Raw genomic sequence first — 26,237 nt, 5'->3', positions numbered from 1 at the left:
ATTGTATCAAAAATAGTTTGAGAAGTAGTCGAAATCTTCAACAATGCAACAAGGATGTAGGTGTCAGCGATTAAAATATTACTTTTCACTTTAACACTTTTGCCTTGCACCTGCCTCCGTCAGTCTGGCGTTACTAATTAACTAGGCAGGCGAATGCGCTTTTTTAATAAGTGCAATGACCACGACATTTTCTTAGTAAGTTAAAAAAGAAAACTTTAACATCCTCTCCTTAGGGCCCTACTTCCCATTCTAATCACCAATTATGAAAACGGCGCCAAATATTCTGAAGTCTCTTTATCCCTGCACTGTGAAGCAACGGCAATGATGATAGCTGCACACTAAAGTAACCCGTTAAAGCATACCGTACTTCGATACCGTTCTTATATTAGGAACTTTTACTCACCATCTGGGTTTAGTTTCGGGTTACTTACTGTTTAACCTCACTGTTACCTAACTTTTATTCACAAATCTTCACGCAATTTTAGAGGGCTTGCTGAAAAACCACCGAAAATATTTATTAAATTTTGCTTTTAATTAGTAAAACCTATCATGTAAATCTATTCATATCAGTATTCACATAGAGAAGTTGACCGAATGAGATTCTCTACAATAGATCTCTGATGAAGGAAATTCTTTAAAGTTTTAGATATCAAAATTTATTATGAGAAAACCTTAAGTCAAAAGGCACGATTAAGTGTTACGACCTAGTCATTTGAGCTGTTTTAGTTTTTCTAAAACAGTTCATAATGTAATGTTTTTAGTATATGATTAGCAGCTTCCGAGTTCTTTTGGATAAAGTTGCAGTGTAAACATTGTTCTTCTCAGTAGGGATATCAATGATAACAAATCCTTGTGAACGAATTCTTCCATGAATGAATGGAAGAATGAACGAATAAATGAATAAATGGAGAGGAAACGTGGAGGCATGCTAACTGGTTAAGTCAACTTATTTCAGCCTGCTAAGCGACTAAGCACATACAAAACATATAGCACACAGTTTGCCAACACATCTGTCATTTATGGTTTCATGCAATATGTTCAATTCATTAAAATGATTTCTTTAGTTGCGAAGGAATAAATAGATGGGGAGCCAGTAATCTTCTGACTTATTTTTTAACTTGTTCCTATTCTATAGAAATGGAAAACTTTGAGCGGAGGAAGATGTTTTTTTTTTCCTTTTTAAATTACAACAGCTACAACTCATTATACGTTTCAGAAAAAAAACTTTTGCCTGCTGTTATAGGCATTTAATCTTCAAAAGCTTTTCTCATGCGACGCGAATGCCGTCCGAATTGAAACTTTTTGTGGGGAAAGCATTATAAAAATTAATTTTTTTGTTAAAACCTTGTTTTGTTGAAAAAAGGTGAAGGGGGAATTGTCAAAAATCTAGTGCATTACATATTAATGACCACTAAAGGGAAGTCGCGTAAACGTCAAAGGAGATGGCATAAAATTACATATGGGAAAGATCAACATAAAATAACACAGTGTACTTGCGTCATGTTACCATCCAGGGCAATAACTTGATGGGAAGGGAGTAATCAATATTAGTTTGTCTGCAGGTGTTAGTTGCTGACCTTTGCATCATCATAATTTTGAAAATAGTAAAATACACTTTTTCATGAATTTAAGCAGCCTAAAAAGAACATTTCATATTCCATGAATGTAGTGTTCGCATCTGGGTCTCCGGGGAGCCTCAAGAATACCTTCATGTCTACCTGTTCTCTAGGGCATCCATTGTGAACGCTTCACAGAGAGACGCTAATGAAGACCTCCTTTTTATCCAGTAATATCCGCGTCATTGGTGTCGATTTCCATACAAATGTGCCATAAATAACTTTTTAAATTAGTTATCGTCAAGAGAAGAGTTGAAACCTTTATCGGCGAGTTTTCATAAAGACAAAGAAAATACATCTCAAAAATTATAGTTGATTAATTAATGTCATTCAGCCGTGACTCAGGATGTTTTTCTCTTCAGCAGCAGAAGCCCGTTTTCTTTTAACTTGCTAATGAAAAGTCTAAAAACATTAATGAGTAAAAACATCTGGGACTTTTTGTCACACATAGAACACTAATGAATATTTGTTTTAAAACACTTCGAATACATCGTCGAGGTATCGAAGCAAAAAGGATCCTTCACTCACAAAATGAAAACTGTTGCGTCTCTTCTTGCAATAATTGGAGTCTTACTCACCCGTTGGACTGACATCCGAGGTGACGAAAGTATGTGCTATAAGTTCTGCTGTGAGGATAATTCAGACATAAATTTAACAAACTGTTGCAGTGAGGCAACTTCGCATCTGTTACCTCCACGGTTTTACAGCTTTACGTGCGTGAGGCAGCTTCTTGAGCTCTGCGCTTCTTCTGTAAACGATTCTAAGATTGATGTGGCAAAGCAGAATTTACAACAAAATTGCAGAATCAATTGTACTGAAAATGTCCTTACTACCTCTCAGTCAACAAACATTTCGGTTAACTGGAAGGAGCCAAAGTTTTGGCCGGAGGATAAAGAATTACCTAGTGCTTTCAAACACAGTTGGGAAAAACGCGGGGAATTTATTTTGCGGATGATGTCGCATTTGTGCGTGAACACGGCCAAAGCGCCCTTAAACTGTTTGATCACGTATAATTACCCTGTCTTTACTGGAGAGAAAAACTGCGAGAAAAAAACATTTGTGTGTGGTTTAAACGCGCCACCAGCTTACTTAGTTATGAAAGAAGGAAACAATGATATCGTAATGGTGGTTTCCTATTCTGCTGCCCATCTCTGGCCAATAATTTGTATCTGTGTCACTTGGACGTTGATATCAGGAGTTATCATATGGCTGTTGGTAAGTTGATCAGTCTCCCTCTCGATATACAATGGGTATTGATCTGGTACTTGTTTTTACCTATTTCAAATCATATTCTATTGTCTCAAGTGAGGCCCGATATTACTGTATGATAAATCAAACTATCGCCGATCCTCAGCGTACTCAAGGATGGTTTGATAAGAAAATGGCGTAGTACATTAAGGACTCACTGAACATATGCTACCCGTTTGGTCATGACATTTGCATCCAATCCAACCATCGTGCCTCGGCGATCTCCCTTATCGAGTGCTCAACAACGTTTGTTCCGTTATTCCTTCGCCATATATTTTCAAGAAATTCCAATTCTACGAGGTTTTTGAAGAAAACGACAAAAGTTTTAAGTTTGTAAAACATGTTTCGACAGAAACTTCTGTCATCTTCAGTTGATTACTATACAAAGCGTTGAAAGTTGAATTTATAATAAATAGAGTGATGCTTCCAAAGGGTCTTTGGAAACGTCCTTACATGGTGTAATTGTTGATTCAAAGAGGGTTGTTCTCTTTGAATATGACTAGCCTCTTTTATCTTGAGTTGGAAACCGGAGAGGCGTGATCCAAAACATGGAGGCTATCTGCTGAACACAAAGCGCGACAATGTTCAGAATCTTGCAGATGTTTGAAAATGTGAGTGCTCTCTAACACGCGTGGAAAGATGCCGACGGGCTCCGTTTACGTGTGGTTTATAAGTTTGCATGTGTTGGCTGTAATGCCTGTTACCTCCGCGAAACGTGCCATGTAAATCTCAAACTATCCTTTTAATTATCACACTTTCATGCTTTACCTCCTTCTTGTTGTCACCATTTATCATAATTAGCATTTTTCTATCTATTATAAATTCAACTTCCAGTGACAGGGCCTCTCACATTTTCAAACATCAGCGAGATTCTGAACATTGTCGCGCTTTGAGTTCAGCAGATAGCTCATATGTTTTAGATCACGCCTTAAAAGACTTAAAAGTTTTGTCGCTTTCTTTAAGTTCTTGACTAGCCTGCTAATATCAAGACCCTTCAGAAACATTTTTCTCTACGAGGTTTGCATTCAAAAGCTAGCTTTCTTGACAAAGAATCTTTCAATTCATCAGAGCTTACTTTTCGGTTTCAGGATCGACGAAAAAACTCTGAGGAGTTTCCACGGTCCTTCTGGGAAGGCGTTCGCGAAGGAACGTGGTGGGCAGTGGTTACCATGACTACTGTTGGGTTTGTGGAAATCACCTACTCTAGATAATTCTATCATGCAAATTTATTCACTCAAGCGGCAAAAATTGTAGGATGACTGGTTGCTGATGATTACTTGATTTATCTTATTTTGGGCGTGTGAAGACCAGATAACTAGAATATTTTCTTACGGATCATTCTGGCCGAATTTTAGAGAACTGCTGTAATGCATACCTAGAGAAACTGTACAAAAGTTAGCTCTACTATCTAAACAACTGTATTTTTTTCCTTTCTTTTCAAGATATGGAGACAAGTCCCCCAAGTCTTTACTAGCTCGTATTTATGCTGCAGCTTGGATGATAATCGGTATGATCATTCTCTCCATATTCGCAGCTGAAGTTTCCTCCATATTGACAGCAAGACAGACAAAACCTCACCATTCTCTCCTGAATCGATCTGTAATTATATCTTTAAATCGTTATTACTTTTTGTCTCAATTGTCCTCGTGTAAATGACATGCATGTTTAATTTTGCATAATTTTGGATCTCAAGCATGAAAGGTACTGAATAATGCTTGCAAGATGTTACAGGATATTATGTTGAACTGTTCAAATCGCACAAAAGGAAAAAAAAATTTAAATATTAGCGAAAGTCTCACGATTAATCCCCTGTAAATTACATTGCGACGTTTTTTGTGCATGGTATTAGGCTTTATCGGGCGATGAAGTCTTGAATGTAATGTTTATTTTCAGCAATAGCGACTTGCGCGATATAATCCTCGTTGTTTCAGTTGGTCAGGTTGGAGAAGCATTAAAACTTTTTTTCGGTTCTAGTTTTCAAAGACGGGCTTCATATTTAGTAAATAAACCCCTCAGGTGGCTGGTAAATCGACTGATAATGCCCGCCGCTGCGAAATTTTCCGAAAAATGAATATTTGGCCGAGAAGCGAAGCTCAGGTCAAGAGACAAAACCAAATATGACCACCGACAGAAGTCGCTGTTCGACAAACAAGCTTTATAAATTACGCAAAGGTAAAACTTGAACAACTTTAAAAGAACTCATAATTATAACAAAGCACCAAGCCGACACACCAGCACGCCTGAACAGGTGTTATTTATTTTAGAACTCTTTTGCTAATTTTCGTATCCCGCTTTGACAGAAAATTTTGTTGACTTTTTTTTGTACTGTCCGAAGCAGCATTTCAAATCAGCTTTTTTAATGTCACTACCACCGGACTCTACATAACGAGTTCGTTTTTTCCTCCATATAAAGTAATACTGATGAAAAAGTGAAATTCTTGAAGTGGCTTTTCTCCGCTGACTTTCGACGCAAATAATCGGAGGACATATATCGACGTGAACAGGGGTTGTTGCTTGATAATAGTGATGCTGAAAATATTTGGCGCAATTCGATCAAGAGTTTTAATTCCCCAAGGTCTCCCCAAGGTCAGTCGGCCTATAACCCAAACATGTTCACTGAGAGAATTCTTAAGGGTATGCACTATAAAGGCGATTTAATAGACCCATAGTGGCAACAACAGTGGCAGCAATAGGAGGCTATAAAAGGCAATACAAAGAAGAAGGAAGACGCATAAGAATCTTCGTACCTATCGCTAGCGCGGGCTTGTTTCGAAGTTAATTAGTTTCCCTGTTAACGACGTAACAACCTCAACTTTTCTGCCCTTATGCTTTCTTACAGATCGGAGTCCCTAATGGCAGCAAGCAGTACTTTCAGGAGGAGTTCAGAGGCGCAAAAGTCATAGGTAATTTAAACGGCCCCTTATTGCAGCGAAGGATCACGATCCTGACCGAAAGCTGCACCTTATTTTCATTTTATTTCTGTTTGCTGTTAACAACGCAGGAAGAATAAGCCTTCGACCTCAACTGAGAAAAATTTGGGATATGCCAGCCTTTAAACCACAGATTTGATTGAATTAGGGAGGGAAACCTGTTTCACCAAGTTCTTAATGTAAATTCCATTTTTGGTTTGTAATCTAGTACATCTCATACAATGAAGTAATTTCTCATTTTAAGAATAAATGAGGAGATTTAACTGAATTGGCTTAGTTTTCTCAAAATGTGTGAGAAACAGCCTTTAGAAACGAGGGTCGGGTTGAGGCCGTCAAGTTGTTTGAAAACTATATAGTTTTATATTAGAGTTCTGTCAACACCTCCTCAGAGCCATTGTCCTCTAGATCCATGTGAAGACAGAAATGATATCGAAGAAATTTATGTTTGATATTCAAAACCGTTTTCTTTTTTGTTTCTACTTTTAAATTTTTCTAGAGATGAATTCCTCGCAAGATCTTGATACTCACTTGGCGAATGGAAATAAGCAACGAATTGTGTATTACAGCTGCAAGGCAGGCGAGGGTGTGGATCGTGACAAGCAGATTGTGAAGGCTCTGAAGCGCCACATAATTGGAACTGAAATGAAGGTGAATACCACATGCCTCTACCTTGCAAATGAAACATTTCCAGTTCAGTCCCTTGTGCAGTGTGTTAAGAATAATGTGAAGAAACACGTTGAAGATTGTGATCCATTTCAAGCTGAAAAAGCCAGTGATTCGTTAAAGTACTGCGATATTAAGATGGATGATTATGGAAAGATAAAAGACTTTCAAAAGGACGACACGGCTGCCATCATAATTTATGCCTCTGTGGGACTAGTAGCAGTGATTTTTGTTGCTGGCAGTGCATGGGATTTGACAAAGACTCGTGATCAATGGAAAAAGGAAGAAGGTACAGGTACGTTGTAGACGAGTGATATGTGAGAAATAAAAATAGAAGTAAAGAATAATTCAAATAAAGATCAAAGACTTAGGTTCGATCAAATTATAAAGAGGTGGTCATTAGCTAATTTCTTGCTGATTTCTTACTCAGATACGAGGTCTAATACCTTTGGGGACTCGTTCGTGTTTACACGTGGAACAGAAAGAGGTATATGCATGCTTATCTTAAGGATCAAGATCCCTACTGAGATCATACCATGCTTGACAGACCATATCCTTGTAGGCCAAATAAGGAAATGCGCAACCTTTCCCTCCTCTACTGGCAAGTACATTTACTGCGCGCCTAATCAACCTTTCTCCCTCTGATTTCCCTTATAGTTAGTGGAAAATCAAGCGGTAGCATCGGCTTGGAAACATTCGAAGACCCGATAGAGATATGTGTAACAAGGGGAGAGGAATACAAAGACCGCTGAAAATAAAAGTTGTTTTTCACCAGCTGTAAATGATTAATGAGTTAGTTATATCGATTTAAGGAGCATACTACAGTTACTTATTGTTCAGGCTAGTCGTGTCATAGCCTTTCTTTCACATCATCTTCAGATGACAAGTAAAAGAAAGGAAAATTGGTTGCAGCAGACGTTTGAAGAAGAGCAGTTTCATCATCTTTTATTTGCCTTATTTACACAAGACAAAAAATTTATTGACAGCGGTTGTAGCTATAGAAGGCGAGGAGACCCAGGAAGCCACCAGGCTTATGAGAGCTTATTATTCTGGTGAATAAGCATTTAGAGAGTGTTTTGATGGCAAAGGTAAAATGTCTCTTATAATCAAATGATGATTTAGGGTTTTAAAAGGACAGACATCATATTCATGAGCCTTGTCTAACGAAAACATTATTATCAAGTAAATATAATAAAAAGGTAACGCCAACTATGGTTATATCGAGGTCTGATTTATGAGTGTCCTAAAGAAAAAGATACAGTTTGTAAATTAGTGTCCACAGGTAGATATGAATAAAACAAAGAGTAACCTTTCAAAGTGGTCTGGTAATAAATAAGTTGTAAAGAGATGATTCACTCGCGATCGTTGTCGTTGTTCATTGCCGTTTGTGGATTTTCCCCTTTTAGCATTTGGTTTTCGGTTTTCGCGAAAAATACTAACGGGTTTTCGGATTTGATATCCGATGCGGTTTTCGGTTTTTCTAATTAGACCTATTTGGGTTCCGGTTTCTCCTCTCTTCCTCTAAACATTCCGATAGAATCTCAAAACTTTCAGGTCTTAGTTCGCACATGGAAATTTTAGATTAGGGATTTTGGATGAAACTTTCCAGAGCTATGGCTTTTTGCGACTGCAAATTGCAATCCTATCGACGACTTTTGTGCAATTTCCTTAATTTGATAAGGCTCCATTACCAGCTGCTGAATCCGCAGAGACCACGCTCGAGGTCCTCGTGAGAGCAGCTGTTAATTTAAGCAGATACTAGAAGATACGAATGCCAAGTCCATGGTATTCATAAATACTGTTATGAAATTAGCGTAGTTTATATTACTATGCTTCACTTGTCACCACTGTATCGGATCGATCAGGGTTTTAATAACTGGGATGTGAAAATGTATCGGTTTTGACAGTTTTGCATGCGGTTTTCGGTTTTAATCGAATTTTCTTTCAGTTTTTCTACGGTTGTGCGGTTTCTAATGGGCCCCAATGCCCCCCTCCGTTGTTATCAAATTATAATATAAAGCAATGTGCGCTCTTCTCCGACCCAATTCGCTTCTTGTCAGCCGACGTGTGCTTTGCTTAAGCATTCACCTGATGCGTGAAAGTATAATTTGAAGTACCGAGACACACTTGGACACATTTTTGGAAAGAACGAAAAAAAAGAGTGAATCCTTTTTTTTTTTCAGAAGAATAATTGTGGGCTACATGAAGCCTAGTTCAAGCGGATGACCTTAGGCTCGTAGACTTACTAAACTGACAGATCTAAGAAAAGGTCTATTTATGTGACTGCCTTTGTGTGAGCAGAGGCGGTCACATAAGGGATCCACATGGGAACCAGCCATTTGCCAACGTTGTTAGTCTTGGATCATTTACAACATTATGTTCAATCTTATGGTTGCGTTGCGTATAGAGCAGAAATTACGTCATAAGTCATACATTCGGTAAAAATTGCCTTGCAACCTGCGGCAACCATCCTTTCTGCCTCGACTAGCTTTTTTATTTTCCTAGCAGGGATTGTTATATATGTACTTTAAATTCTAAAGTCAAATAAGTTGTATTGTTTCTTCTCAAACCTTTTTCCTTTGTTGCATGTCAAATCTATTCCACCCTTGGGTCTTTAATCTCACTAAGCCATTATTTCTAAAGCGGTCGCCTTACGGAGGATTTTTTAAGAACAACTTGTGAGTAGATGAATATCATGAAAATGAATTGCAGATTTAAAAATGAAGATAAGAGCGATTTTTGCAGTGCAGAACTCTCGCAGCAGTGAAAATAAAGCCTGAAAAAATTAGGCTTGTACAGAAATTAAAACAATGACATTTGCGATACTGGTGCAGTGTTTCGCTAACTGAGCTAAAAGGAAAACTTCGAGCTGTTCATTTTGTTGGTTGGTAACAAACCCTTTTTTACATAAATTGCGGTAAACACTTGACATGTCTTCTTAGAGACTCTTTGCCCTTCAAGCACGAAATTAACATAGAAGCCTCTGTATCAGTGAAAAAAATCATTTCAAGTTTATAACCTATGCACTGTTAAGACTTCAAGTGCGCTCTTATTGAAAAACAGTATGAAACATTTTCGTGGAAGAGTGATGACATGAACGGGGCCGGAAAAAACCTTACGGAAAAAACCCTACCCTAGTGTTCTCGTCATCTCGAGAAGGAAAAAAACAAGGAAAACGTAGGTAGGGGAAGAAGCAGCTGTAATATAATAAAATACCTATTATTATTAAGGGAACATACTTGGCGGTTGATCGTGTTGTACGAACCTCGCTGCACTCGGTCTATCGTAACTTCAAGTCAAGTAGTTTCCAGTCAGGGCCTCCCCCCCCCCAAAAAGTAAAAATTTTAAATGTAAATTGGACAGACAGTGACTTCATCCAAAACATGTTCATGGAATGCATAACACTGAGTTAGAATTTCCAGTGGGCACACAAAGCCCCTGAATATTTTGTGTTTAAGCCAACACGGCCGATACAAATTCTCCCAGCTGGGGCACATAGGAAAGGAACATTGCCACCCTCCAGTTTAAACGTATCAAGAAATCTGAGCAGAGCCCCAAAGTTTTTGACGAAGGTTGTTGCACGATCAATTCCTAATAATATCCTAAAATTTTCTTAAAGTTCAGCACAGGTTTGCCCATCCACTACTTTAAAGGATCAGTTGCCTATGTCCCTAATTAACTTTGTGGCAGATGATCCCTTTGCTAGCCCTTTGCTAGCGCCTGAAACAGGTAATCACAAACGAATATAGAAACATTTTAGGTGATTCGTTATTTTTCTTATTGCCTGTAACAAGCCAAATGTCATGGGAGAACGTGCTGAGCTACATTAATTTAAGGAAATCTAATTTCTGTGTCAAGGCGTACCAAAAATGGCAGAAATTCAAAACGAATGGTAATTTTTGCCGTTGCCCTCGATGAAGGGCTTGTGTTTTCATACTGAATGCGTTCTGAGTTCTTTTCCATGAAATTATTTGACAAAAACTACGACACAGTCTGCGAGTACAGTGAACAAATTCTTGTGTTTAATCATAATCAGCGTAAAAAGGTTTTTTACAGTGTTGTTCATCTTGGATAATTAGTACTGTCGGCGTCTTTCATATTAGTTTTTAAAGCCAGAAACAAATTTTAAACTTTTATAAATAAACAATTCATACAATATAAGTCCTTTTTTTATTAAATGCGAGATATTTATCTCTTCGACTTCTCAATGGCGACGATGCTATACTGACCAAATCGATTCCAATAGCTTATTTACTCATTGCGGTTCAAAGAAACAGCACAAACACAGACCCTCTCTTGTACACAACGCTGTTTATCGATTCCTTACTTTGCCACTTGTGCAGCTCGCACCATCGACTTTCAAAGTCAAAATTTATAGCACTGCACGGGTTCATAGCAAGGCACCTCTGTGCACAATCGATGATTCCAGTTGTCCGTGAAGAGCCTAAGTCTTGGCCAATAAGAGCCTGATTGAATCCAGTGCAACTTCCGCCCACAAAGTGACGGGTGTCTCTGAGGTTATAAACATATCTCGACGCATCGCTCCCACGAAGCTGAGTGTACCAGATGAATAGCATGATGTTAAATATTATTCGCTTTTGCATCTTGTACGGTAAAGAAATATTAACGGTCTACTTCCTCACCACGATGACAAAGTATTGCTTCGGTTTGAACTCTTGATATGCTATCAGAGAGGACTTTCTTGGTTCTGGTGCTTAGGAAAGTTTTAAACATATGAAACAGCAGATGAATTAAAATCTGCATATAAAGGATAAATTTCATTTAAATTTTAAATATAGACGAGGGGTGGTTGCTAAACTGGCTCAATTTTAATTAATTCTCGGCAAAAAGTGATATTTTTTCAAGTATCTACTTACAACAGCCATTAGCAGTGTAATTAATTTTAGCGTAAACTGAAATTTCAGCAATAAATGATAATGATTATTTTGATGAATCGCTTAAACGGAATATAAGAAGGGTAAAATCGTTAACTCAATTTTAGAGCCAGTAGTATTTATATGGAAGAAATACTTTAATGTTTACCGATAACTACGGAATGAAAGTAAACTTTAAGTGTGGCGAATAAACATGATTGGTCAGATAACTGTCTATCTGCTCAACGAAAGCTGTCACCATCGGATGTATGTTTGTTTGGATTTCGGCAGGTGACCAATGCACGGATTCAAACTTTAGCAGTTGTATTTGTCCTCAATCAACAATTGTGTTTGCTTACAAAAATTCCCATTTTGTCTTTCTATCACAAGGCAAATAATGTGAGTAAACTGCATATTTTATCACATTATCTCAATTCCAAGTTCAAAGAAAACTTTGTCCGTAGGAGTAACTTTTGCACAGCTTTTCAGTTCACGTTTGTTCTTTTAGGTCCTTTGAACGGATGAAATAAAAATTACGGCCCCCTTTTGAATGACATGAAATTGTAGCAGTCGTACCCCTTTCATTGATATACTATCTCTGCCAATAATAGATAGACTCTTCTTGTGACGTTTGTTTGGTATGTTCATTTTTTGGACCCATTTCTTCGGCAACCTAAACTTGGTCTTCTTTAGCAGGTAAACATTGTTTTTAAAGCTGACAGGACCGACGCAGTTTGTGTAGTCAGTTGCAAGGTTTGTACACAATACTGAAATGAAGTTTCCCAATTCAAGACAAGTACTAACGTTATTTCTCTGGAGAGTCTCTGGAATTTTATCATAGACTATGAGAATGAGCATAAACGATACCTATAAATAAAAGTTCTGTAAAGACTTCTTACTCTTTCCCCACTTTAAAGGAAATCGTGCGAAATAAAAAATCGAAAATAACAGCTATATGTGCGGCACTTAAGAGGCTGGGATTAAGGTGTGATGATTAGCCCCTGCATTCCAATTTTTTTCTACTCTGAAACAGCCCATATTTCACTAAGGGCGTTTCCTGTTTGCTCAGGAGACCATCTCACATCAAAGAGGTATTGTCTTTAATTCGCTTTAGTCTTTGTCTTCAGCTGGGAAAAGAGTTCTACGAACAATGAAGCATTTTCTTCCCTTGGTGCTCTTGGTTTTCTTGGGAACCGAAGCTACTGAGAGGTAAGACTAAACTGGAAATTGTTGAAAAAGCAATTTCATCTAATATTTAATTGGAAAGAAGTTTGTTTTTTGAAACTAAGAAAAATCATACAAATTGACAACCCTGACGAACAATAAGAAATAGGTTCTATTTTTCCAAGACCCCAGGCAATATTAGTACAATATATCTTAGTTCTGATCTTCTAGGTAATGATTTTTAAACTTGGAATTCAGATATGACCATGCTCCATGAACTTAAGTCATTTTTAAAAGAAGATGGAATTTTGGTCAGTCCTCAGAGATATCCATCAGAAGATAAAAATAGAATAAAAACGAAAATAATAAACTAAAGAAAATGTCGAATATCTGCTACAAGACTTGACCAAATAATAAGCCGAGATCCCTCCCGAGGCTCGAAACCCAATTTAGAACGATTGGCTCTCCGATGTCCTACCAATCGAATTACAGAGAACTCAACTGGTTTGACATTCGATCAAAAAAGTAAATTAAGCTCGGCTTAGCTTTGAATCTTTGGAGTTTTCGGCTGTTTAACGACGCTGAAAACGGCTGAACATTACCGAAAACCGAAACAATAACTTGGCAATGAGTTGTTATATCTCACCTTATCGGAACAGTGATAAGTACCTTGAAACAGTTACACGTACAGTCATTCGAAGTATTGATAATGCAAACGGTTTTTTTTCAACTAGGGGAGAATAATGCAAAAAAACAACAAACAGTTGACCATGTGTTTTCAACAGATCTAATTGTGGTAATGAGTTAAAGATGGTGTTTAACGTTTTAATGCTAGTGAGAGAGTATCGTCGTGAGCTTCATTGTTCAGTCTGGTCAAGACATGTTTAAGGTGTTTAGAAATTCTTTATGCCGAATTCCGTAGTGAACTTCCATCGGAAAACTCGTCGAAAGGTTTTTCAGCAAAGCTCTCTCTCCCAAACCGACAGCTCTTGGTGGGCTATTGGGGACAAAATGCAATCGGTACAAAAGTCAGCAGACCGTACTGGGAGAAAGACCTGCGCTACTTCTGCAATCAACACAAGTTTGATATTTATTTGGTTGCATTTGTGCACCGGCTCTTTAGGGATAACAGAAATAGAGGTAAGGACATTGAGGAGAGATTCTTCGATGTATCGTTGATGGCGAAATTATGTTTTGCATGAATTGGCTTGGCTTTTTTTCCCATCCATTTAGCCTGATATATTCATTTAGGCGACCATTCATTCATTCCCTGTTTCGTGCATTCATTTATTCATTCACTTGCTTTCGGAGAGACTTTTCGTTGCATGCACATGACTTTAAATTTTCTAGTTTTTGTATTTTTGTCTAGTGACATAATCAGAATGCGTGTATCTTGATCGAAATTTGATCTTTGATTTCTACTTCGCACACGAAAAACTAACAGGAAATTTTAGAAGGAAAAATTTCTTAGGATCATGAAACCTGTATATCTCGAGAACATCGGGTAAGGCCAGTGGTTCATGATGCACTTCACAAAAACAAAGACCAGATAGAAGTATATTTAAGCCTTATAAGCAGGATAATCTTATAGAAGTTATCAATTTCCTTGCACATTAATATTCTAGATGGTTATCCTGGGATGAACTTCGCCCATCACTGCAGTTATGCCCCAGACTCCCAAAACCCTGACCTTTTCGAGTGCGCTACTATCGGGGGCGGAATCAGAGATTGTCAGAAGCTAGGTAGGAAAATGCTGATATCCCTTGGCGGGGATACTTGTGACGGCAGCTTGGGGACTACTGAAAACGCCAAGAAACTTGCGTACTATATATGGAATCTGTTCCTGGGAGGCAAGGATATGCAGGACAAAAGGCCATTTTTGTGGTAAAAATTAACCTCTTGGCCATCTTATTGTGCTCGATCACTCATAAACAAACAAAAATAATGAAAACTGAACTTTCTTTTAGGTCTCTTTCAGAGAAGAGATAATTGTTTATGATTACAAAGTAAATTCAAATGTTTTTATGCACGAGTTCTGTTGCTGCTTTGCAATTTGGTTTTTCTTGAGACCTTTCTTAATTTCAAAGCATGAATTCCCAACTCTGGAGGAGAAAAGCCGAAAGATGAAAAAGTAAGAGCTTAACATTGATTATCTAAAGAACAAACGTTAGAAATAACATGATCCCTTCATAGGACCGTGATGGATGGTGTCGATCTTGATATCGAGATAGGAAGCCATAGATACTATCCTGACTTTGTCCGTGAGATGCGCCGTCTTATGAACACAGATCCCAGTAAACAGTATCTAATAACGGCGGCACCGCAGTGTCCATTTCCTGATAAGTGGATGGGACCTCAAATACAAGGATCTGCACTGGAACGTATGTGTCTGTACACTTTATGTCTCTTTTTTTGTGAGTGTTTATTGATTCATCATCCGTTGGTGAGTCTGTCTGAACATTGGTTCCTTGAGCACTAGGTCGTCCTCACGTAATAATTTGTTTCCGTCAAATTCAATGGAACGTAAGCCCATTCAGGGAAAACCCTCGTGACCAGGGCAAGTTTCCCCTGAATAGACTGAATGGAGGTTGAATAAAGGGGGTAAGTTTCTGAAGAAGCTTTGGCGCTGCGTCGGTGGAAGAGTTAACAGGGTAATTAAGTTTTATCAACGGAGTTAATAACGTGAATTGGCCACCTTGAAGAGTTACAAAGCTGAAGTTTTCGAGAGTTAGCTCTTCGTTAGCCCTTCGCTTTGACGAAGGGCTAACGCTCGAAACGTCAGCCTTGTAACTCTTTACGGTGGCCAATTTACGTTATCAAGTCAGATGATTGTACTAAATTACCCTAAATGGAGGTTGGCTTGGGGTTTGTTAATATATAAGCACCGACAAAAATACGATGGTTTTTTTTATTTTTAATTTTCTGGCCTGTTATCTGGTGGAGTCGATATTTCGGGCCGCAAAACGTTTTATCTACATGAGGGTCTTATTGGAATACCTAAAAGAGTTTTCATTGGAACTTCAGTTATGGAACTGTGGCAAAGGTTCCAGGTGCGGAGCTGTGGCGATCCCTTTATTTGAGACGATTTTTGACTGGAATGACTGTAGAATTTAAAATTTAACTTGAAGTTCAGAAGTTATGATACTGTTTCTTTCTCTGTAGATTATGGCCAAGAATTTGACTACTTATTCATACAGTTCTACAACAATTACTGCTACCCTGGAGACCAGTACTTTTTACCTGTAATTGACACTTGGTTACAATGGGCGCGAAGTGTTCCTAATGGTCCGCTCATTGTTCTTGGCCTGCCGGCTGGACCGCAAGCCGCTGGCAAACCACATTACTATTTCCCACCTGATAAACTGGCTCACGTGTACAAGGTATCACTCCATGTGATTTTATTGACGATTACATCTTCTGAAATTAATAACTTCTGATTTGTTCGATCTATTGCATGGTTGATTAGAATAACAACAGCCCTTCTTCCCATTATTTCCAATGCACGCGAGAGAAGTAAGTCAGCTGGGCGACAGTCTAGTTTGAAATACTTCCAGTCTAATCTACGCTTGAATGTAGACATTTAGCCATCTTTATTTCAGCTTAAAACACCTTTACCAGTCGTAAAAGATATATAGATGTGACGCAATCCACTAGATAATAAATGGTTATATAAGAGAATTATTACGACTGTTTTTAGTTTAGTTTGCTCAAATGAAGGGGACCCTTGCATAAAATGCTGGATCTCGCATACTTTACTTGAAAAGGGGCCAAAATAACGGAAATTGTTTTTCACAAAAGACACAAATAATAGAGGTATGTTCGGTTCTTGATGGGGAATTTTGAAGTCAAGTTTTGCTTCTTTTTTTTTTTGCCCACGCTCGGAACTAATGAATGTGATCTTTCTTAATACCCTCACTGTAGCAAATCCGAGACAAACCTGGTGTTGGTGGACTCATGTTTTGGGACTGCTCCTGGGTACAAAACAACATTGTCAACGGTAAAAACTACGGTACACATGCATTTGAGCTCCTGCGTGGAATTGCTAATCCCCCAACTGAGGCACCCAGCACGCAAGCACCTCCAACGACACCGCAGACAACTACTTGCACATCAATGCAGTCATCAACTTCGACGCAGAAACCAACAACGCTTCAAACTACAAAACCACAGACCCAAAGACCGATTATTACTACGAAACCTCCGACTGGTAAGCTACCTATCACTAACAACGTTTTGTATCTACTGAAACAAATGAAAACATAGGCATGCTATGCATCCAAGAGTTATTTTTTGGGGGGTGGGTGGATTACTTGAAATATTGTAAGTGATGTCTACATTTTTACAAAAGTAAAGAAGAGTATTAACGCGGAAAGGAACGAAAATGTCGAATTAACTCACAAATAGGTATTTTGTGGTAGATTTTGTGAGTTGTGCGAATAACTTTAACCAAAAATAAACTGTATTGGTGCCATGGATACTTGTTAGTATACAAAATGCAGACTGCAGACTGTAGACCGGATACAAATTGTAGACTAGGTACAAAATGTAGACTGCGGACTGCAGAGTGGGTACAAATGTAAACTGAGAATCTAAAGAGTTTTTTCGTCTGGTATGTGATAACATGCATCTTCCAACTTGCCGAGCGTCTCGCAATTGCTTTTCCGTGATCAGCGTTCACGCTTATTTGCACTATAGTGGAAATAATCCTGGCCCATTTCTTGATGAAAATCGATCGTAATGTAATTTCAAGCCTTCATATTGTCGTCTCACTTTGTGCGCGAGTTGGTTGGTGTGATATCTGTACAAAAGTAGATGTATATGTAGATGTAAGTGAGATGTCACTATTGCATATTTAACCCGCGCAACATTCGAGAAACAGTTGACAGCTTTGCACGTGGTCCATATTATCATCTTTTTAAGCGATATGTGTTTATTTTGTTGACAAAAATGCGGACCGAGACCAAAACTGTTCCTTCGACTTGATATATTTTTGACGTTATCGTGACGTGATCGTGCTACAGTGCACAGAACTACATTTTCTCTCGAACAACTATCCACCATTTTCACAGCATGAGTAATACGCTTACTATAGGTAATCTGATATCTTTCATCTGTCCAGTGGTATCGCATTTCTCATAAAGCGCGGTAAAACACACGTTAACAACACAAAAAAGCCAACATTTCTCATTCTAAAAGATGATTCCATTTTACGAACCGCCCTATCCGAATCCCCCTTACTTCGATGAAATTTGAACACCTCTCAAACCAAAGAACAAAAACGGCGCTCTGATTGGTGCGAGCAACATATATACTACTCTCTATACGCTAACATAGATTTTTTTTTAAATTAAAAAAAAGCTCAATAACATAGATGTTATTATTTTTTGTTAATAAACAAAATAGCTCGATAACATAGATTTTTTTTAATTAAAAAAAATAACTCAAAAACGTGTAGCAATAAAATAAAGACAAACAAAACTAGTCACCCTAGTAACGATATCGCTCTTCCATGTAGGTCTTCGTTTTAGTTCACTTCTCGGGAAGCAGCGCTTGCTCTCGTAGAGTGATTACTTACGAGTAAGATGCTATAAGCAACCCTTACTCTTGTTGGTAAATTACCAAATGAGACTAGGGGTCAGAGCTCACAGGTGTAATATATTACAACTTCTGTATAGCTTTCTAAGAGAAAATGTAGGAAAGAGAGAGAGTATCACCTTCACGGATGGGTCAATCTTCAAATGTCAGTAAGACTTTTTCCGGGAGGTCTGTCGAACATCAAAGTTCATTTGAAATTCAACTTTTCTTGTGCGATTGCGCTTTACGGACTGGAAGAAAAACGATGTTGCTTCAAGGTTGATTTTTTGTTTGTGAAAAAAATTCGGTTAAAACTTTTGCTGTTAGTCATTTTTTACTTCCGAAAGGGCCCTAAAAACAAGTAATATCAACCTCAGCGAATGCGAAAAGGCGCATTTTATGATCACTCAAGCATGTCCGCGGGGATTTAGAGTTGTGAAAACTTTTGACGAAGATAGTACTAGGATCGACCTTTTCTAATGTTTATTATAATAGTTTATTCTAACTATTTACTAAAGTGCTTAATAGCCTGTGAACCATTTCTTCCTATAGGTCCTGTAGACTGTTCAGTGGACGGTTATTTTCCCGACCCAGCAAACTGTTCCGGGTTTATTGTATGTTCTGCTGGTGTTGCGTATCCTAGAAGCTGCCCGCCAGGACTGAAATACAACAAGATAAGAAAGTATTGTGATTGGCCTCAAAATGTTCAGTGTTAAGAAGGAATAAAGCTACTACTTCAATGATAAATTTTAAGTGTCTTTTTAGCGCTCATCCTCCTAAGTTTATTTTATTTTCCTGAAAAATTAAAAACTGAAAACAAAAAACTGAAAGAAACCTGAAGACGTTTTCGACGTCTTTAATCCGAGCTAGTGTAAATGACGTTTGTCGCAGATGCGACTGGCATATCGCTTAACTAGTCTATGAATTATCTTCAGCTCCGTCGGTGGAGCATCTAGTAACTAAATCATAATTGACTGGTGTTCGAATCTCCGCAGTAACTCTTCGAGAACTTGTCAAAATCATCGAGAACTTGTCCTGCCAAGTGTATTTGGCGCGCCGTAATCTATTACTTGTAGATTTCTCTTGAGGGAAGAGAGGTCGTACCTGTATTTTTGTGCTTTTTTGTGATTGCCCAAAAATATATCCTTTATAACTTTACTATACAAAAATTCCCTGATTTTCAAGTCATTTGATGTATTTCATGTGATTCCAACCTTCGAGAATCAATTTTTTCTCGTTGTTTTTGTTCAACGAAGACAAACTGATAGCTGATCTTGCAGAATGAAGAGCAGCTGGCTATTAAAAGGAGCCGGTGTCCTTTGCGATGGTTTCATTTGCGTATTCTAGCGAGTAGGTCACGCAAATTAAAGGCTTCTCACAAGAGTAATCGATGTGTTATTTTCTTGTAGAGAAATCTAAGTATAAAATAAGCAAATCCCTCATTGAAGTCTTTGAGCCAACTAGAAAACATTGATCACTGAAAATTTTTACTCCCCTCGATTGAGAAAATACTCTTAACATCTGACGTCAAATATTGCGAAAGTGAGAATGCTATGTTTTGCAAAATAAGCGAAAATTATTCGTTTTTATTTCTTGTTCCATTTTGTTGTACTTTCGATTATGGTATATATAAGTTAAGAGTTTTTAATGTATTCTGAACAAGTTTCGTCCTAAGCAGTAAACTCTGATCTGGGCTTATTTTTCGTGCTAATATTTGTTTATTTATTTATTTAAGTTATTTTTTCGGTCCAGCTGTTTCATTACATCTGACTTTTCCTACTGTACTTTTATTGACGATTTTGTGCTTCATTAAAAGTGAGCTTATTTCTCAGGCGCTACAACCATTTGAAACACGATGTACTTGAGGTCGAAGGCTTAGATTTTTTTGGTATTCGCACAAACGTCTAGCCTTTCAAATCTCATGAAGCTTCACTTATGGTTAAATTGAAAAATTAAGAACCTCTGGTCCAGCACCTATTTTTATTGCTTAAAAAAAATGTATTTGCTCATTGCCACACTGCATTAAAGATGTTTTGAAAATGTTTTAAATTCCGCAATTAAACGAGGAAAAAGTAACACTCAGTAACCAGTCCTTTTGACGTTAACATTTTGGATTTCTTGCAGCGAGAGCAAGTGTATTTGCTTTTGATTCAATCGAAGAAAAATTCCTTTTAATTTAAAATCATTTCAACACATCAATCACTTAAGATTTTAATAAGAAGAGTAATTTTTGAGAAAGAACCAACGTGATTGATATTTATACAGCTGTCTCATGATTGTCGCTTTGTACAGTGGTGGCATAAGTGAAACTAAACATTTTAGCTAAAGTTGACTTTCGTGAGGTACTTAAGAATAAAGATAGAATACAGTTGGTTGACTAGTTTCTTACGGAGTGCATTCAAGCTAAAGAGGAGTTTTCCAGGATGATTTGTAAAACAGTGCTCCTTGTCTTATTCTGCATCGCTTCCCAAAAGCTTGTAAAAGGACATTCATGGATGAGCTGCCCCAGGTGAGATTACTTAGAAACCGTTTTTCCGCAAATTTGGAATCTCTTAGCGAGAATGACATTCTTTTTAAGAAAGACCGTATATGATAAATATGACTTACACTGTTGCAGGCCTTTTGACACCTACCCAGACAAGGCTGGAGACACGACGGGACCATGCGAAAAATGGTACAAAGGTGAAGATTCATCTGGTTTTAGTAAAAAGTCAATTTTAATTCGCTCAGTTTGATCGCAGAATGAATCAAGCCTCTCTCTTTTTCCGTCTCAAGGAGCTACAACTGACGTGCTGGCCGGGGATCGCCTTAAGGTTCGTCTACTGATCTTGTTCAGTCTCAGAGAAATTGAAAAGAAACTTACTTTTCTAGGTGGATCAACTTTCTAGTAATTTAACTAGATTATCTTTGCCACACTTAACCAGGTGCTTTAACACAAAATCCATACTCATTAGAAGGCAACTTAAAAAATTTCAAAAGACTTAAGTTTAATTGACGAATTTTTTCATTTAATCATTGTGTCAACAAAACTAATTTTTCACTCGTTACCTTTGATGTTTTACTATCGGAGCTCTGCTAACTTTTCCATGGCCATAGATGAACAATGCGATATTTTGACTTCAAATTCAGTTTGGGAGATGATCATAATAGTAATGCTATTGATTATATTAGTTGTAATGGTATTAATTATATTAGTTGTGATGGTATTAATAATAGCAATAATGAATATGATTATGAAATAAAACCCAACATGGAAATATTGTTGTACGTTCCCTACAACTTTTTTTTTGCCGGATTCAGCCGCCAATAAAGGAATTTATCTGATTTATTTCGTCTATTACAATTGAAATGTCAAAAGTCACATAACTTCCTCTTTCATGCCTCAAATGAAACAGCAACTCCCACTTTTCTTCCTTTCGTTATTCTTAAGGTTGGGTGGACCTCTAACAATCACGGAGGTGGATATGTGAGACTCGCCTTGGTTCCTGAGAGTCAGAAGGATAGTCATGAAGCTTACCTGAACAACGTACTGAAAGTTGTGTGTTATGGACATGATCAGAGGCCAGGCATGTTCCGCTTTGGTGACTGCAAGCATCCATGCAATGCAAGGCCAGGATGTCAGTACCAATCAGGCGAGTCACTTTGTCGAGATTTTCACAATATAAAGGCAGATGACGCAGTTGATGAATTATATAACTTTGCTCTGAGTACTAGTCGCTAAATGAAAAATTCAACTCTACCAGAGAAAGGCATTAATTGCCTTCAAGGTATATTCAAAAGTTCGAATTCTGGTTTACCATATGTCTGATTGAAGTTTATATTTTATGGCAGACGTACTCGACAATGAGCGATACGATACAACCATTACCATTCCCTTCAACCTTGCTGATGGCATCTACATTCTACAATACAAAGCTGCTATAGGCATCGAGCTAAAGGCCTACTACAACTGTGCAAAGCTTCGTGTCACAGGTGGTGATCCCAGTATGGATTGTACCACAGATAAGGCTCCACCTGTTGGACCATGTAGACTGGGTCCACCAGGAGCTGGCCTCCCTCTTTCGAACCTCACCAAAGATGCAAAACTTGGAGACTTCTGTTTCCATCCAGATAAGGTCGGTGCAATTGATGACCGTATAAGGGAAGTGCCTATCAACGTAGATTGTGATCCCAGGATCACTTGTCAGGTGTCTGTGTCTCCAGCTGTTTGCAAGCACGAACTTGGCATGGACAAAATTGCTGTAAGTTGCTTATTGTTATATATGGACTTATGTACCATACATCCATCCACTCCTTCACTCATTCTTATGATCCTAAGCCTGTATCCCTTCTAGAGCATCTATCCATCCAGCCAATTATCCATCCATCTCTCATCTCTTGGTTCACTCTATCGCTGGCTATTTCGTACATTTATTTCCTTTCTCTGTCGGTTTGCTCGTTAGTTTCAAAGTTTTATTTGATTTCATTTAATTTTAATCTTTATCTCTTGATTTGAATAGTTAATTTTTAGCTGTGTATCTTTCTATTTGCAGGATGCTTGGGATCCCAAGCAGCCCAACTGTGGTGTAGTCAAACCGCCCCCTCCACCTACTTGTGACGACGGGGTACAAAACCAGGGAGAACATGCAATCGATTGCGGCGGTCCGAATTGTAAAGCCTGTCCAGATGTCGCTGATACCGGTTACGAGGAGTACATAACACTTTCAATTTCTTCGTGACAGCATTGAAAATGATCAACAGTTTCATTGGTGTCGAGCTCTCTTAAGCAAAATGAATATCACATCACCATTGTAATTTCCACGTTTGTTTACCTGTGCAACAACAAAAAAATCAACCGATACCACAATTTTCGAATAGTGCCGGTATTCTTTTGAGTGTGGGGTCTTCTAATTTTTATGGCAAGGGAGGACAGTTTAACTTGCCAAAGGAGAGTGCAATATACTTACCTGATTGGTGAACAGTGAAAATCTTGAGTTTCCCTCCGCAGCCGATAAAAATGCCATTTTACAACCGGAAGATTCAATCACTGTACCGTTTTGTTTTGTTTTGTTTTAGGTAAATCGAACGTATAATCGACAATGAATGGTGCTCGGGATACGTAGTCACAGTCCTCGCGAAGATTAAGAGGTTTATGAATGGAAACTGGCAGGTGACGATCTTCTATGATTACCCACTGGAGATTGTGTCGCACTTGAACGCCGTGCTCGTCTCCCACAACAAATTTAGTAAGTAGCAATCTAGGGGTGTTTTTTATTTCTTTGATTTGTCGAATATTCATTTTAAGATTAATGATATCGAGTTTATTTAATGATCTTTTATTTAACGAGGACTTTAAGTTATTTCAACCAAGATCACATCACCAGCTCTTAAACTGTTGGAATTCTTCTCGAGGAATCTCGGCAAAAGTGTTCGTTTAGCTCAAGATAGCTTATCAGTCCTCTTTCAATAAGCTTGCACCTCCAGTAATACATCAATAGGGCTGCCAGCAATTTCCATAGAAATGTAATAGTACCCATGAAATACTCGAGTTGATTATCACAGGAGGTCACTGGAATTATAGACCAAGTGACATTAACGCTGGCTCTCCTTTTAAGAGCAAACTTTTCTTCCATAGAGACAATCTACTCGTTTCAAGGATTTGCGTGGAACCAGTATCTGCAGAACGGAGATTTTATTGAGTTCGCTTTCGAAGGACATTTTACTGAGCAGAGGTCAACACCAAAAACTCTCCTACTGGAATGCTACCAGTGCCAGTCTTCCCCAAGTAGCCTAAGGGCATTCGCATTGAAACCGAAGACTTGCGAGGTGGGTTGCGTTGTAAGTCATGCTATAGAATAGGTCGGCGTCATGTCATTATCATAGGGTCAACTTGGCGTATCTAATTTTGACGTGAAGGAACTCGCAAAAATCATGCAAGCTTCAATCATGCAAGTGTCAATGATTCTTTTCCTAAATGGGTCTCCTCATTTAAATTTGTATTACCTTATTTAACAGCGTAAATAAATCTAGGGTCGATCACAGAAATACTCACTGTTTCAATGCTTGTCCTTCTGTTTTGTTTTGTTTTTGTGTGTTCTTTTTTTTCAGTCCTTCGATCGCCCCTCAGGTTTCCAATGTGAGGAAAGGCGAAAATCTCTATGTTTTGTTTTTGTGTGTTCTTTTTTTTCAGTCCTTGGATTGCCCCTCAGGTTTCCAATGTGAGGAAAGGCGAAAATCTCCATGCACGGAATATCCGTGCACCCAAGCACGCTGTATTCCTTCTTCATTGAAGTGTATGTCACTTATTCATATTTGATGAATATTTGTGATCCCCTTATATTTTATTGTTCATAACTTTTTAAAATTGGATTTGTACTGGAAGGAGCGGTATACTTGAACGTACAAGTAATCCATTCACTAGCACGTTGTTTAATTCCGCCATTGCTGATCCAAAAATTGGGAAGGCAAATAAACTTAGCTAAAAATCACCCAGATGACCATTGCCTTGTCCGTCGCTCAGTATTAGAGCATCGGTGCGCTATTATTTGACTCCGAACACAACCCATGCCACCTTTTTTTATTCTTATCAATCCAATCAAATTGATCAAAATAATGTAGGTTTCTACGAAGAGAACTTTCGATGATGAGTAAGTTTGCTAGATTTGAGATTTATTAGCCCCTAACTGCAGGAAAAAACTAAAAAAAGAGTAACGTTGGAGAGCTTTAAACATTTAGAGTTCGATTCCTCACCTCAAGACAAAGGTTCCGCAATGCAACATTTCTAATATAAGTCTATGATTCTTGGAGAGCTTCCAGTCTGGCTCATCACACCCTTGGCCCCTCCATCAATCTATTTCGCCATAATTTAAGTCAGCAATGATATGGATAACTGAAAAGTTGATCCTTCTTTCTTTCAGGAACCCCCATTTGAGGGAGGAAAGCTTCGAATTCATATTTAACTTGGGATTCAAGGGAAAATAATAAAGAAAAACTGTTTGAATGATGACTGATGTTGTGCTTTTATTTATATAGTTCTTGAGGTTGGTGCACTAAAACGTGCATTGAGTTTTTTTAATACTTGAACCAAAATAAATATGAAAATAGTTTATTTTGCAAACTGCAGCGTGAGGATGCGTACGTTCAAAAGATTTAGATTTTTTTTTATTTTATCACGGACTAAAAAAAGGAACACATTTTAACTCCTGAGCGTAGTATGGCATGTCGTGAAATCAAAGTTTAAACTAGATGGCTTGTGCTTGTTCAAGCTAGCCATACATTTAGCCTTCTACCTCTCCCCTTGGGAGTTTGATCGTTAATTATATTTACTCTGTGTCGATGTATGCCCTATGAAGCAAATAACTTACGCATGTAAGTCGAGCTAACGAAGTAACTCTCTTCGTGGCCGAAAACTTATATCAACTTCTTTATCACTCATCGAGCAAGAGTATCGCTACCCCTTCTGATCCACTGCAACTGCCTGCTGAAAACAACTCGTTAGCAAGTTTCCCTAGCTTTACACTGGTGCCCAAAAATAACGTCATCGAATACGTCACGAGTTCCTGAGGCGTAGTGAGTTTAAAAATTCATTCTGCCTTTAAGAGTCAATAAATAGAGAAAAAAGAGAGAGAACTTATATATGTTATTCGTCAGCCGGGAGGTCTGTATCGGGAAAACTGTGCCCGACGTCTTGAGTACATATTTTTGTTAAATTTCAATCGATGAATACATCTAAACCATGCTGATATGAGAGTGCCATTGCAAACAAGTAAATAAGATGAATCATGGTGGGAGCTTCTCACCGGTTGTTTCATTTTTCATTTGAGCTATGAGAAATAAGCTTGAACATTCTCGGTTGGTCACAATCTAAGTGATTGAGAACCGTACTGGCTTGGGTGTCTTTGTTCCCATGACTTCCATTGTTGAGCTGAGCATTTATCACTTGGCCTTTGTAAAAGATGTAAAAAAAAAATCAATAACGTCAGAGAAGCCTTTAATCATCGTGAGACGAAAGGTTTGAATTAAACGGAAAATTGTTGCTTGATCATCACAATTACAATCTGCATTGTGCCTGTATTTGGTATTAGCTTTCTCTTTTTTGGTGTCAAGGTTTTACAACAAAGGAAATTTGTTACATATAAGCTCTCTTACGTTTTTTCTATAGTTTAGATAATTCAAAAGGTGACTTTGTT

The 26,237-nt window shown here is 38.0% G+C and overlaps 3 protein-coding genes across 6 annotated transcripts; all 3 read left to right on the top strand.

The window, feature by feature from the left end:
- The first annotated feature begins 1,669 nt into the window (after positions 1-1,669).
- Positions 1,670-7,774, top strand: LOC113666961 (uncharacterized). Of its 2 annotated transcripts, none has more exons than XM_089198892.1 (7): positions 1,670-2,831; positions 3,953-4,047; positions 4,307-4,463; positions 5,704-5,767; positions 6,291-6,746; positions 6,888-6,944; positions 7,115-7,774. In XM_089198892.1, exons 1-7 carry the CDS (start codon positions 2,148-2,150, stop codon positions 7,207-7,209), a joined length of 1,608 nt encoding a protein of 535 aa, XP_089055018.1. In that variant the 5' UTR covers positions 1,670-2,147; the 3' UTR covers positions 7,210-7,774. The 2 variants fall into 2 exon arrangements, with proteins under 2 accessions (XP_089055018.1, XP_027038556.2); XM_027182755.2 differs by having other exon boundaries at positions 6,291-6,752.
- Positions 7,775-12,392: 4,618 nt separating this feature from the next.
- LOC149048965 (uncharacterized) lies at positions 12,393-18,816 on the top strand. The gene is made up of 7 exons (XM_089202235.1): positions 12,393-12,540; positions 13,418-13,635; positions 14,121-14,379; positions 14,689-14,876; positions 15,658-15,875; positions 16,417-16,702; positions 18,622-18,816. The coding sequence occupies exons 1-7, from the start codon at positions 12,482-12,484 to the stop codon at positions 18,783-18,785; spliced, it is 1,392 nt and encodes a 463-aa protein (XP_089058361.1). The 5' UTR covers positions 12,393-12,481; the 3' UTR covers positions 18,786-18,816.
- Positions 18,817-20,403: 1,587 nt separating this feature from the next.
- On the top strand, positions 20,404-25,048 carry LOC113666953 (uncharacterized). Of its 3 annotated transcripts, XM_089199123.1 has the most exons (9): positions 20,405-20,578; positions 20,687-20,751; positions 20,845-20,882; positions 21,500-21,701; positions 21,901-22,310; positions 22,602-22,759; positions 23,125-23,294; positions 23,684-23,874; positions 24,239-24,342. In XM_089199123.1, the coding sequence occupies exons 1-7, from the start codon at positions 20,493-20,495 to the stop codon at positions 23,126-23,128; spliced, it is 963 nt and encodes a 320-aa protein (XP_089055249.1). In that variant the 5' UTR covers positions 20,405-20,492; the 3' UTR covers positions 23,129-23,294; positions 23,684-23,874; positions 24,239-24,342. The 3 variants fall into 3 exon arrangements, with proteins under 3 accessions (XP_089055247.1, XP_089055249.1, XP_089055248.1); XM_089199122.1 differs by lacking the exons at positions 23,684-23,874; positions 24,239-24,342 and adding an exon at positions 24,966-25,048; XM_089199121.1 differs by lacking the exons at positions 23,125-23,294; positions 23,684-23,874; positions 24,239-24,342 and having other exon boundaries at positions 20,404-20,578; positions 22,602-22,926.
- The last annotated feature ends 1,189 nt before the right edge of the window (positions 25,049-26,237 follow it).

Source organism: Pocillopora damicornis, chromosome 3 (genome assembly GCF_964200805.1).
Source record: "Pocillopora damicornis chromosome 3, jaPocDami1.2, whole genome shotgun sequence".
In the NCBI taxonomy this organism is placed as follows: Eukaryota; Metazoa; Cnidaria; class Anthozoa; order Scleractinia; family Pocilloporidae; genus Pocillopora; species Pocillopora damicornis.
This window is presented reverse-complemented; position numbering and strand designations above follow the sequence as displayed.